Source organism: Oncorhynchus masou, chromosome 29 (assembly GCF_036934945.1).
Source record: "Oncorhynchus masou masou isolate Uvic2021 chromosome 29, UVic_Omas_1.1, whole genome shotgun sequence".
Lineage (NCBI taxonomy): Eukaryota > Metazoa > Chordata > Actinopteri > Salmoniformes > Salmonidae > Oncorhynchus > Oncorhynchus masou.
Window position 1 is genome coordinate 30,323,434 of NC_088240.1, and position 13,242 is coordinate 30,336,675.

The 13,242-nt window shown below is 45.6% G+C and overlaps 1 protein-coding gene across 4 annotated transcripts in view; it reads right to left on the reverse strand.

Annotated features, from left to right (window-relative positions):
- Positions 1 to 13,242, reverse strand: part of sema5ba (sema domain, seven thrombospondin repeats (type 1 and type 1-like), transmembrane domain (TM) and short cytoplasmic domain, (semaphorin) 5Ba) — a 200,155-nt gene that overhangs the window by 48,041 nt on the left and 138,872 nt on the right. For all 4 annotated transcript variants that reach the window (XM_064944475.1, XM_064944477.1, XM_064944476.1 and 1 more), the window contains 3 exons: positions 4,752 to 4,887; positions 3,265 to 3,475; positions 2,780 to 2,987 (listed from right to left, as the gene is read on the reverse strand). In XM_064944475.1, the coding sequence (XP_064800547.1) occupies positions 2,780 to 2,987; positions 3,265 to 3,475; positions 4,752 to 4,887 (555 nt within the window). The remainder of the gene's footprint in view (positions 1 to 2,779; positions 2,988 to 3,264; positions 3,476 to 4,751; positions 4,888 to 13,242) is intronic.

Genomic DNA, 13,242 nt, shown 5'->3' on the forward strand with positions numbered 1-13,242 from the left:
ACTCTCCTGCAGACTGATGTAATAACACAGAGGCAGAGTGTTGTTGTCCTGGGACTCTCCTGCAGACTGATGTAATAACACAGAGGCAGAGTGTTGTTGTCCTGGGACTCTCCTGCAGACTGATGTAATAACACAGAGGCAGAGTGTTGTTGTCCTGGGACTCTCCTGCAGACTGATTTAATAACACAGAGGCAGAGTGTTGTTGTCCTGGGACTGTCTCCTGCAGACTGATTTAATAACACAGAGGCAGAGTGTTGTTGTCCTGGGACTGTCTCCTGCAGACTGATTTAATAACACAGAGGCAGAGTGTTGTTGTCCTGGGACTGTCTCCTGCAGACTGATTTAATAACACAGAGGCAGAGTGTTGTTGTCCTGGGACTCTCCTGCAGACTGATGTAATAACACAGAGGCAGAGTGTTGTTGTCCTGGGACTCTCCTGCAGACTGATTTAATAACACAGAGGCAGAGTGTTGTTGTCCTGGGACTGTCTCCTGCAGACTGATTTAATAACACAGAGGCAGAGTGTTGTTGTCCTGGGACTGTCTCCTGCAGACTGATTTAATAACACAGAGGCAGAGTGTTGTTGTCCTGGGACTGTCTCCTGCAGACTGATTTAATAACACAGAGGCAGAGTGTTGTTGTCCTGGGACTGTCTCCTGCAGACTGATTTAATAACACAGAGGCAGAGTGTTGTTGTCCTGGGACTCTCCTGCAGACTGATTTAATAACACAGAGGCAGAGTGTTGTTGTCCTGGGACTCTCCTGCAGACTGATTTAATAACACAGAGGCAGAGTGTTGTTGTCCTGGGACTCTCCTACAGACTGATTTAATAACACAGAGGCAGAGTGTTGTTGTCCTGGGACTGTCTCCTGCAGACTGATTTAATAACACAGAGGCAGAGTGTTGTTGTCCTGGGGCTGTCTCTTGCAGAGGGCTGAGACACAGAATAGCCTGGGATTGCAATGACAAACAATATGTAAAGAACCATGTCAATTTCTGTGTAAATCCTGTTTGTGTCCGTATCTATGGCTGTGAAATGTATGCATTCTGCATGAACTTTTATTTGAATAAGATTTCCTAAAAGCCTAAACTAAAGAATAATAGGCCCTTCACACTTCCTGCATGTTCTGAGCCGACCTTAGATATCACAATAAATCACAGTGATTGACAGCCCGTCACCTGTCATGTATATTTGCAGTTCTGCATGGTTTTCTCCCTCTGTGTCCCCTGACAACTGACTGTGTCTGCTACTGAGGCTGGCAGATATAAGGCAGCATGCAGGATTAAGGACAGTGTTCCCCTGTTGTGCCCTTGAAGCCCAGTGTGATTATTCCACCCCACTGTGTTTTAAATAGGCCTGGCTACCGAGGCTTCCGCTCTGCTCTCACATCTCCTCACTCACACCTTGTTTAGTATTCACCACTGTACCTGACGGAGAGAAGTGAGTGTGTGTGTGTGTGTGTGTGTGTGTGTGTGTGTGTGTGTGTGTGTGTGTGTGTGTGTGTGTGTGTGTGTGTGTGTGTGTGTGTGTGTGTGTGTGTGTGTGTGTGTGTGTGTTACCGCTGGTGACATGTGATGGAGAAAGGAGCGAGCTGATTCATCATATGCATGAGCCCCCCCACCCACACACACGCGTGCGCGTGCACGCACGCACACGCACGCACACACACACACACACACACACACACACACACACACACACACACACACACACACACACACACACACACACACACACACACACACACACACACACACACACACACACACACACACACACACACACTCCTCCACATACAACAATCTCCTATACAGTCGGTTGCCCTTCATGCACACCCGCATGCGTATATTGCACAGCGAGCTGACAAAGCATGGATGCAGCTCTAGAGAGTTGATTGAAAGCATTGATGAAATGCATAAGGCCTGACAAACAGAGAGGAGAGAGAGAGAGGGAGAGAGGGAGAGTGGAGGGCTTTTCTCCTCCTCACTCAGCTGTGAGAGAGAGAGAGGGGGGAGGTTTTCGATGAACGACAGAGGCAGCCATCAGGCAGCTTATTCTGGAGATGACAGCCAGAGCATTGAGCAGAGCTCACACCCAGAGACTCATATTGAACTGGCAGGAGTCAGGCAGGGCACAGTCTGAGCCACACGTCTCCCACTAAATGCGCGTGAATCAGAGAGACAGTAAAAGATAAAGTAAGGCTTCCTTTCTCTGTTCTCACTCTTTGTTAGAAACACTGCTTCGTTAATTAAAAGCAACACCGCAACAAATTAAAAATGTTATTGTTTTGGTAGTGTATCATCAAATAATGAATATATTAGTACCGAGTCCCAAGAAATAAGACTACACAGTCAGTTACTCAGGCTGGTATAATTTCAGCACTTTATACTCATGGCAAGTGACTATAATTAAGCAATAAACAACACTCTGTACATTTATATGGTAATATACCACAACCAGTGATGTAGTGGTAGAAAAATTGGTGCGCAATCTCTGATTGCCGGGAGTGGTGAAAAAAGTAACGCTTCCTATACTTTCAATGTTTTTTCCCACAAAAGGTTGGTAAGATGTGTCTACTTGCGTTTACCATCCACTACACCACTGACCACAACCCTGGGATGACATGCAGAATGTGGAATAATTCTCAGTCTGAGACATTCATCTCTCAGTCTTGTAGTTGCAGGTTTGCTCACCTGTACTCTTCCATAAGGTTGGGTTTGTTGGCCAGGTTGGCTTTTATTGCACTTGTACAAAACAGAAAAATGTAAGAAACTCACATCTCAGTCTTGTAGTTGGAGCATCTCTCCAGAGGGATCTTCAGAACTTTGTTGTTGAGTCCTACAAACAGTGACCTATCACTTTGAAGGATCTGCAGGCTCAAGATTGGCTCCTGCACCCCAGCGGGGAAGAGCTGGATCTCCTCCAGGTAACACCCTTGAAGGCTCTTATTGGTGGTCGCAAGAGCCTTCAGGATGGTGCCGTACTCTGATTGGAGGAAAGAGGAGGAAGAAGATGATGAGAAATCATTGATTGTGCTGTATACAGCCTGGAGTCAATAGGTTTTCCTATTCAGGTCATGTGGCTAGGAAAAACTCAGAGCTCTATAATATGACAATAGAAAATCCTTTGGCTGGACAGCTAGTGAAGCGTGCCGGGTTCCTCTCTAGGTTTCTTCCTTCTAGGGAGATTTACCTTGCTAATGTGCCCTTTCCTTTATAAGTCAATTTAATTGATTGACCCCTGACCTTTGAACTCAACTGACCTGTGCCGATGTACATGACATGGTAGAGTGTGTCGTGACCCTGTACGATGTCCACCACCAGCCTGGAGAAGCGCACGTCATCCTGCATGACCAAGGGGTCCACAGAGACCGGCTGCACCACGTCGTTCATCAGGTACAGCCGCTGGGCGTCCTGGAGGCTGCGCTCCGTCAGACCATCGTTAGGACCGCCGTCGTCATCTATGGTACCACACTGAGGAGGGGAGGGGGGATGGGAAGGGAAGGGAGAAAGGGGGAGAGAGACAGGGAGGGAGGGAAAGGGGGGGATGAGAGAGAGAGAGTGTGAGAGGAGTGAGAGAACAAGAGAAAGAGTGAAGAAAGACAGAGGGAAAGAAAGAAAGAGAAAGAGAGAAAAAAAAAGAAGTTACTGAAAAGGAATAATACTTCATCTTAATAGTCATTGTTGCTTTGAATAAATCAATACTATGCCTCTGCCTGTGGTCATTTCCTTCTCATTTTCTCCTCCAGTAATCACGCTTATTCACACTTACAATACTGTTACACTGTAATGATTGTTGTTTGGCAAACAACATCTCTGTGTCTGGCAAGCTACAGCAACAATATGCTTTTGAAATGCCGGATGACATGAATTTCTTCATAAAGCTACAGTTGCATTGCTAAAAAGTCAATGATGTGGGCTTTGGGGCGCACAATCCCTGGTTCTTATATGCAGTGCCACCTAGATGCAGAGTCTGTTGTCCTGTTTCTGGGGACACGCAGGGTGAGCAGGATTTTGCTCCAGACCAGCACTAACCTGGAAGTTGGGGATGGAGTTGGGGTGGGCAGTACCTGGAAGTTGGGGATGGAGTTGGGGTGGGCAGAACTTGAAATTTGGGGAAGGGGTTGGCAGTATCTGGAAGTTGGGGAAGAGGTTGGGTTGTACCTGGAAGTTGGGGAAGGTGTTTTGTCAGTACCTGAAAATTGGGGGTGGGTAGTACCTGGAAGTTGGGGGTGGGCAGTACCTGGAAGTTGGGGAAGAGGTTGGGGGTGGGCAGTTCCTGGAAGTTGGGGAAGAGGTTGGGGTGGGCAGTACCTGGAAGTTGGGGATGGGGGTGGGGGTGGGCAGTACCTGGAAGTTGGGGAAGAGGTTGGGGGTGGGCAGTACCTGGAAGTTGGGGAAGAGGTTGGGGGTGGGCAGTACCTGGAAGTTGGGGAAGAGGTTGGGGGTGGGCAGTACCTGGAATTGGGGAAGAGGTTGGGGGTGGGCAGTACCTGGAAGTTGGGGAAGGGGATGGGCAGTACATGGAAGTTGGGGAAGGGGTTGGGGGTGGGCAGTACCTGGAAGTTGGGGGTGGGGTTGGTGGTGGGCAGTACCTGGAAGTTGGGGAAGGGGTTGGGTAGTACATGGAAGTTGGGGAAGGGGTTGGATAGTACATGGAAGTTGGGGAAGGGGTTGGGGGTGGGCAGTACCTGGAAGTTGGGGGTGGGGTTGGTGGTGGGCAGTACATGAAAGTTGGGATGGGTAGTACCTGAAAGTTGGGGATGGGGTTGGGGGTGGGCAGCCAGGTAGAGCGGGGGTTCTCCTGGGAACGGAAGGGTCCATTGAAGGCCTGGGTGATGGAGCTGAGGTTAAACGCACACACTGCAGACGCTGCTATACTGTTCCTGTAGGACAGAGAAAGAGAGGGCGAGGGAGAGGAGAGGGAGAGAGAGAGAGAGAGAGAGATGGAAAGAGAGAATAAGAGAGGGGGAGAAGAGGGACAGAGAGAGAGACAGTGTTAAAAACCCAGTGAACAAAGAGGTTACAGTGTTGCCCATACATCTCTCTAACTGAGAGCTCAAATTGATCCATTATGTACACCACACTGTCTAACAGTCCCATCTTTCACAGGTGCATTAAAGACACAGCCCATGTGATTCTGCTGGAAGCTGTGTCTGTGCTTCACAATTGTCATGAGACTGCTAAAGTGAATTAAGATACACACACACACACAAACAGATACACCCTCCCCCCTCGCGCACACACACACACACACACACACACACACACACACACACACACACACTCGCTGCACTGAACAGACTTTACTGTACAATAAACTCTATACTTTCATTTGTATGGAATGCTAGCACACTCATAAATGGGCTGGTATACTGCAGCACGGGGATGGTGAGGAGTACGATACAATAGGGCCCTATGGAATCACTGTATGGTTTGACATTTGTTACGTTCTTCTTTTATACATTTCTATTTCTGTTATGTTCTTACAGAGAACAGTATGAACACTGTATGTCACACATGCCTTATATATGTATATACTGTACGTGTATTGTCCCTACACCTTAGTGGTTTGTATCTAGCAGCCATCGTGGAGATCCGATTGAGCTCTGTAGAAATGCATTAACACTGTCAGAGGAACCCTCTCTACAGAGAGTGTGAGACTGCGTCAGTGAGTGTGCTTCCTGCGATGAGCAGCCAGCAACCTATAACCCAACTTACAAAACCACAGACAATTAGCTGCAACAACCACTAACCCGGCTGCAGCCACAGAGCTAGATACACCCTCTCCCCGCCTCTCTGACACTGTGGTGTCCCAGGGACTGCAGTCTGCAGCCAAGTGTTATGTTGTGACCATGGCTGTGGTTACAGTTACAAATGAAGCCATTGTTACTGTTAACGTCTAAACCGTTAATAAAGATTTAGGCTATTTTAAAACCTCCCCTCAATGAGTCAGCCCCTATGGTATTAAACAGAACCTCTTAATCACACTCAGCTCACTGTGTCTTTATGTCTTAATGTGGAGGGGAAAGAGAGGGAGAAAGAGAGGGATGAGAACAGTGAAAAAAAGAGTGTCAGAAAGCAGTGCTTAGGGAGCACGAGCCCAGTCCCTCCTCTGCTCCTCTCACAAAAAGGGTGATCAGCAGCCAAGTAGAGAGCAGAGCAGGGCTTTAGACTTTGGCCTTGGTCAAAAGTAGTGAACTAAAAAGGGAATAGAGTGCCATTTGGGATGTAGCCTAGGGATACAGAGGAGATATAATCCACAGTGCCCTTCATGTTCTTACATAAACCAGCCGGCCAGTTGGTACAGATGACACAACCCTTTCTGTGGTGTCATGGTACTGTTCCTCTGTGGCTGGCTGGCTGGTGTTCCCCTATGGCTAGTGTTATGGGAGTAAAAGGTTGATGTCCCTGACCACACCAACCAACCAGTCGGACAGGATGACACAGCAGTTTTTATTGTGTCATTGTACACTTCCCCTATGGCTGCAAAGTGTTATGGGAGAAAAAGGCAGAAGAGCCCAACCAGAGCTGGTGACTTCAACAACATCCACTGGACTTTGTCATTTTTCTGCACATGCTCAGTGCAGCTAAGTGACACTGCTTCATCCCAAATGGCATCCTATTCCCTATATCCTCTGCACTACTTTTGACCAGGGCCCATAGGGTCTAGGCAAACGTGTCACACTATATAGGTATTAGGGTGTCATTTGGGACACAGCCATTGCCTGCTTCTGCACATGCTCAGTGGAGCTCAGTGGTGAAGGCTTCTATGATAATAAATCATAGAGAGCAGACTAGCGTGGATGATACACATCATCACACCAGATGGCCCATATATAACAGTACCAGTCAAAAGTCCGTACACAACCTACTCATTTAAGGTTTTATACTTTATTTTTACTATTTTCTATATTGTAGAATGACAGTGAAGACATCAAAACTATGAAATAACACATGGAAACATGTAACCAAAACAATTGTGAAATTTCTTTCCTTCTTAATGCGTTTGAGCCAATCAGTTGTGTTGTGACAAGGTACAGTAGGGGTGGTATACAGAAGATATACATACTTGGTAAAAGACCAAGTCCATACTGTATTACAGTATGTATTACATACTGTATTACGGCCTACAGGGATGAGGTGAGGGCCCTCGGAGTGTGGTGTCAGGAAAATAACCTCACACTCAACGTCAACAAAACTAAGGAGATGATTGTGGACTTCAGGAAACAGCAGAGGGAACACCCCCCTATCCACATCGATGGAACAGTAGTGGAGAGGTTAGCAAGTTTTAAGTTCCTCGGCATACACATCACAGACAAACTGAATTGGTCCACTCACACAGACAGCATCGTGAAGAAGGCGCAGCAGTGCCTCTTCAACCTCAGGAGGCTGAAGAAATTCGGCTTGTCACCAAAAGCACTCACAAACTTCTACAGATGCACAATCGAGACCATCCTGGCGGGCTGTATCACCGCCTGGTACGGCAACTGCTCCGCCCTCAACTGTAAGGTTCTCCAGAGGGTAGTGAGGTCTGCACAACGCATCACCGGGTGCAAACTACCTGCCCTCCAGGACACCTACACCACCCGATGTTACAGGAAGGCCATAAAGATCATCAAGGACATCAACCACCCGAGCCACTGCCTGTTCACCCCGCTATCATCCAGAAGGCGAGGTCAGTACAGGTGCATCAAAGCTGGGACCGAGAGACTGAAAAACAGCTTCTATCTCAAGGCCATCAGACTGTTAAACAGCCACCACTAACATTGAGTGGCTGCTGCCAACACACTGACACTGACTCAACTCCAGCCACTTTAATAATGGGAATTGATGGGAAATGATGTAAATATATCACTAGCCACTTTAAACGATGCTACCTTATATAATGTTACTTACCCTACATTATTCATCTCATATGCATACGTATATACTGTACTCTATATCATCGACTGCCTCCTTATGTAATACATGTATCACTAGCCACTTTAACTATGCCACTTTGTTTACATACTCATCTCATATGTATATACTGTACTCGATACCATCTACTGTATCTTGCCTATGCTGCTCTGTACCATCACTCATTCATATATCCTTATGTGCATATTCTTTATCCCCTTACACTGTGTATAAGACAGTAGTTTAGGAATTGTTAGTTAGATTACTTGTTGGTTATTACTGCATTGTCGGAACTAGAAGCACAAGCATTTCGCTACACTCGCATTAACATCTGCTAACCATGTGACCATGTGACAAATAAAATTTGATTTGATTTGATTTATTATGGCAAGAACAGCTCCAATTTTCAAAGAGAAACAACAGTCCATCATTACTTTGGGACATGAACGTCAGTCAATGCGTACAATTTGAAGAACTTTGAATGTTTCTTCGAATGCAGTCGTAAAAACCATCAAGCACTATGATGAAACTGGCTCTCATGAGGACCGCCACAGGAAAGGAAGACCCAAAGTTCATTAGAGTTAACTGCACCTCAGAATGCAGCCCAAACAAATGCTTCACAGAGTTCAAGTAACAGACACATCACAACATCAACAGTTCAGAGGAGACTGCGTGTGTCAGGCCTTCATGGTCAAATTGCTGCAAAGAAACCACTACTAAAGGACACCAATAAGAAGAAGAGACTTTCTTGGGCCAAGAGTCACAGGCAATGGACATTAGACTGGTAGAAATCTGTTTTTTGGTCTGATGAGTCTAAATTTGAGATGTTTGGTTCTAACTGCCGTATTTTTGTGAGACACAGAGTACTGTAGGTGAACGGATGATCTCCGCATGTGTGGTTCCCACAGTGAAGCAAGGCACACTTAACCAGCATGGCTACCACAGCATGCTGTAGTGATACTCCATCCCATCTGGTTCGCGCCTAGTGGGACTATCATTTTTTTCCCAACAGGACAAAAAAGTGAAGGAGTGCTGCATCAGATGACCTGGCCTCCACAATCACCCGACCTCAACCCTATTCAGATGGTTTGAGACGGGTTGGACCACAGGAAAAGCAGCCAACAGATCAAATACTTATGTCATGCAATAAAATGCAAATTAATTACTTAAAAATCATACAAATGTCATTTTCTGGATTTTTGTTTTAGATTCCATCTCTCACAGTTGAAGTGTACCTATGATAAAAATGACAGACCTCTACATACTTTGTAAGTAGAAAAACCTGCAAAATCGGCAGTGTATCAAATACTTGTTCTCTCCACTGTATATATATACACACTGTATGTGTGGCATAGAGACACCTGGATTCCAAAATACTTTCTAACACACACAATTACACACAAGTGCACACATGCACACACACACAGTAACAGATGTGCTGTGCCTATCATTGGCAGGCTCTAGTCTCAGCAGGGTATATGGAGCTAATGCAGTCTGTGCACCTCACCTCAATTGAAAAAGAAAAACAGAAAAAATACATCAAGTGTGTTCCACATGGTACCCTATTCCCCATATAGTGAACTCCTTTTCAAAAGAGCCCTATGGAATATGGGACACAGTTAAGGTAAAAATGTTTTTCCAACCTCAGTGAATACCTGCATCGCAGCAGAAACAAAAAGCACACTCAGCATCCCCTGTACCGTACGACAGGCAGGGAGGCAGCGAGCAGAAAATGAAGTAAGGCTAAGATTATCCATATATATTTATTTTTTATTTTATAATTTTTGGGGCGAAGGGATTGGGGGTCTCTCGTGGGTCTCTCGGTCGCGGCCGGCTACGATACAGACCAGGATCTCTAGTGGCTCTGCTATTGTAGCACCTCGATGCAGTGCCTTAGACCACTGCGCCACTCGGGAGGCCCATCCATATATATTTTTACTGCATAACAATGCAGTATCTGAGCTACAATGCTATAGTCTGAAACAATCACTTTGACGAGTAGAGACTGAGTCAGGTAGCTATAAAACTTCAGCAGATATGTTACAATACAGTACAAAAGATTACTGTCTTGTGCACATGCTAAACAAAGGTGCCTGGAAGTAGTATTTTTAGCTGAAAGAATAATTTGTAAAAGTAAAGCGAATAATCATAGTAATAGTATATCTATTTGATTCTTACCCAACATATTCCCGGGGGGAATATAGCTCATTTCAAGGTGCATTTGATGTTATTATGTTGAGGTGAAGGAAAAAGTTTAGAAAAAAATCTGGCAAAATCAGGCAAAAATATGTATCACCCTTCAGATAGCTGCACACACACATTACACCATGCCAGGACACCATGGTTACCAGGTTACTGAGGAGACATGTCAAATCAGATCACTGTGTGAGCCAATCAGCTTCTTCTACGATAACACCTGCAGCAGCATCCAGCTGCTCATTCAGAACGCATACCAAATATGGAGAAAGCCATTGCAATCAGGATTTTCAACATTAGCCAGTGACAGTCCCATTTCAATGTGAGAAACACAGATGCTGTAAAGCCTCACTCAGAGGCCGTAACAGAGGGAAGGACGAGGGAGGGAGATGCCAATAAGGTCCAGAGTTAATTATAAGGCCTCAGCATGCTCTGAGGGTCTTAAGTTCACTACTCTGACGAGATAATGATTGCAAACCCAGTCAGCTGCTAAAAGCAAATGCAGATGGAGACCAGCATATCTCTCTCTCTCTCAAACTCTCTCTTTACCTCCCTCATTCACTCCCCACTTAATTCTCTCCCTCCCTCCCTCTCTCTGTTCTGTTTTACAGTTCAAACTCCTGGGAGTTCTTTGACCATGTTCAATTTAACACAGACAGTTGGAGACAGTGCTTCCTGTGATTGCATTATGATATCACACTATTCAGAATAGTTTTAGGGAGGGACTGGGGGATTGGGAGAAAGATAGGGGCAGAGACAAAAGATTGGAATGGGAAAGAGGGAGGGATACACACACACACACACGCACATGCACATCCACGCACATATGTCCTGTACTGAGAAGTAATGATAGCCTCAGCTCCGGTAGTGATGGAGAGCAGCCACCTACTGGGAGTCAGAACTTTACAGGTGAGAGCAGCAGAAGGCGAGGGGGATGATTCCTCTCCCCTGAGAGAGAGCAGAGCAGAGCATGGAACACATCTGAATACCAACAACTGTACTATACCACACCCCTCAACTCCACACTCCAAAACCTCAGTCTGTGAAAGCATCACAGTGAGATTTTCTTTCTTTCAGAAAAGGGCAAAACGATCTCTCACTTCCTCTTCACCTATGGACCACATTCATGTTCTTTCTTTTCCACAAAAGGGCAACATCCACATTGTGGATGCATCTTCTGTTCTGCTCACACTCATTTCTCCCTCTAGTGAAGTGGATGATACCGCATACCTTAAACAATGGTCTGTGTAACCCAGGCTTATGAGTCAGGGCACAGCTCACACAGTACAGTAACACACAGGATGTGTCGCGAATAGCACCCTATTCCCTATGTAGTGCACTACCTTTGATCAGGGCCCATAGGGTAATGCACTATAGGAAAAGGAAAAGTAGTAAACTATGTAGGGAATAGGGTACCATTTGGAAAACAACCACAGATTCCTTCCTCTAACCATCCCAATTCTCATTAGTGCAGGTAGAATGTGTAATGAAAAAGGCTCTCTGCCTTACTCTGCCTCACTTGCTCAAATCAGGCTAAAGCTGTGTTCGAATACTCATACTAATCAAATCAAGTCAAATTTGATTTGTCACATGCGCCGAATACAACAGGTGTAGGTAGACCTTACAGTGAAATGCTCACGTACAAGCCCTTAAACAACAATGCACTTTTAAGAAAAATACAATAAAATAAATAGAAAGTAATTAAAGAGCAGCAGTAAAATAACAATAGCAAGGTTATATACAGGGGGTACCGGTACAGAGTCAATGTGAGGGGGCACCGGTTAGTCGAGGTAATTGAGGTAATATGTATATGTAGGTAGAGTTATTAAAGTGACTATGCATAGATAATAACAGAGAGTAGAAGCAGTTTAAAATAGGGGGGTGCAAATAGTCTGAGTAGCCATTTGGTTAGATGTTTAGAAGTCTTATGTCTTGGGGTAGAAGATGTTTAGAAGCCTCTTGGACCTGGATCTGGACTTGGTGCTCCGGTACCGCTTGCCATGCGGTAGCAGAGAGAACAGTCCATGAGTAGGGTGGCTGGAGTCTTTGACCATTTTTAGGGCCTTCCTCTGACACCGCCTGGTATAGAGGTCCTGGATGGCAGAAAGCTTGGCCCCAGTGAGGTACTGGGCCGTACGCACTACCCTCTGTAGTGCCTTGCGGTCAAGAGGCCGAGCAGTTGCCATACCACGCAGTGACGCAAACCATCAGGATGCTCTTGATGGTGCAGCTGTAGGACTTTTGAGGATCTGCGGACCCATGACAAATATTTTCAGTCTCCTGAGGGGGAATAGGTTTTGCCCTCTTCACGACTGTCTTGGTGTGCTTGGACCATGTAAGTTTGTTGATAATGTGGACGCCAAGGAACTTGAAGCTCTCACCCTGCTCCACTACAGCCCCGTCGATGACATACTAACATACTGCATAATACATACTTAATGAGTAAAAACTACATACTATTAGTTCATTTTAGTATTCTGTAAAGGAACGTTATCCTTTCAGTTGAGCGTACTAATTCAGAGTGTTGTCAGATTGCCCGTTTGTAAATTCAGAGCGTTTTGCTCTTGGAGCGTTCAGAGCACACTGGACGCTCTGGCAGTAGGGTTGATTCGAGTGTTCTGACCTTACAACTGCAGTCAAGCACCCAAGCTAACTGGCTAACTTGCTAGCTACTTCCAGACACAAATGAGAGGACACCTCACTCTGACTATTTTACTCGCCCTAGCAGAGCTGGTTAGGCAATTTTCATGTTATCAAGAGTGTTGGTGACTGTAACTGTGCTGCTGGCAACAATTTTATTACGCCTTTTTTTTCCAACGTTTACTGACACCGACCATATTCAACGGCTGTTGAGCGTTCGTAAATTCATCAGTTATCCTGCGCTCTGGTACACTCAGACGAGAGTGCTCTGAAATCGGAGTAGATAGCCAGAACGAATTTACGAAAGCACCCAAATGTCCATTGAGAACGCACAATGACTATACCACTTAGCTAAGAATGACAGGGATAATCAAGTCAATAAACTTTGGGTCGTTAGTTAGATAGCATTTCGTTAATATACTGGCAATTTTGATGTAATAGTAGCCAACTAAAATTAGCTAGCTAGCTAACATACCGGTACCTACTGCTGTAATGATATGCTA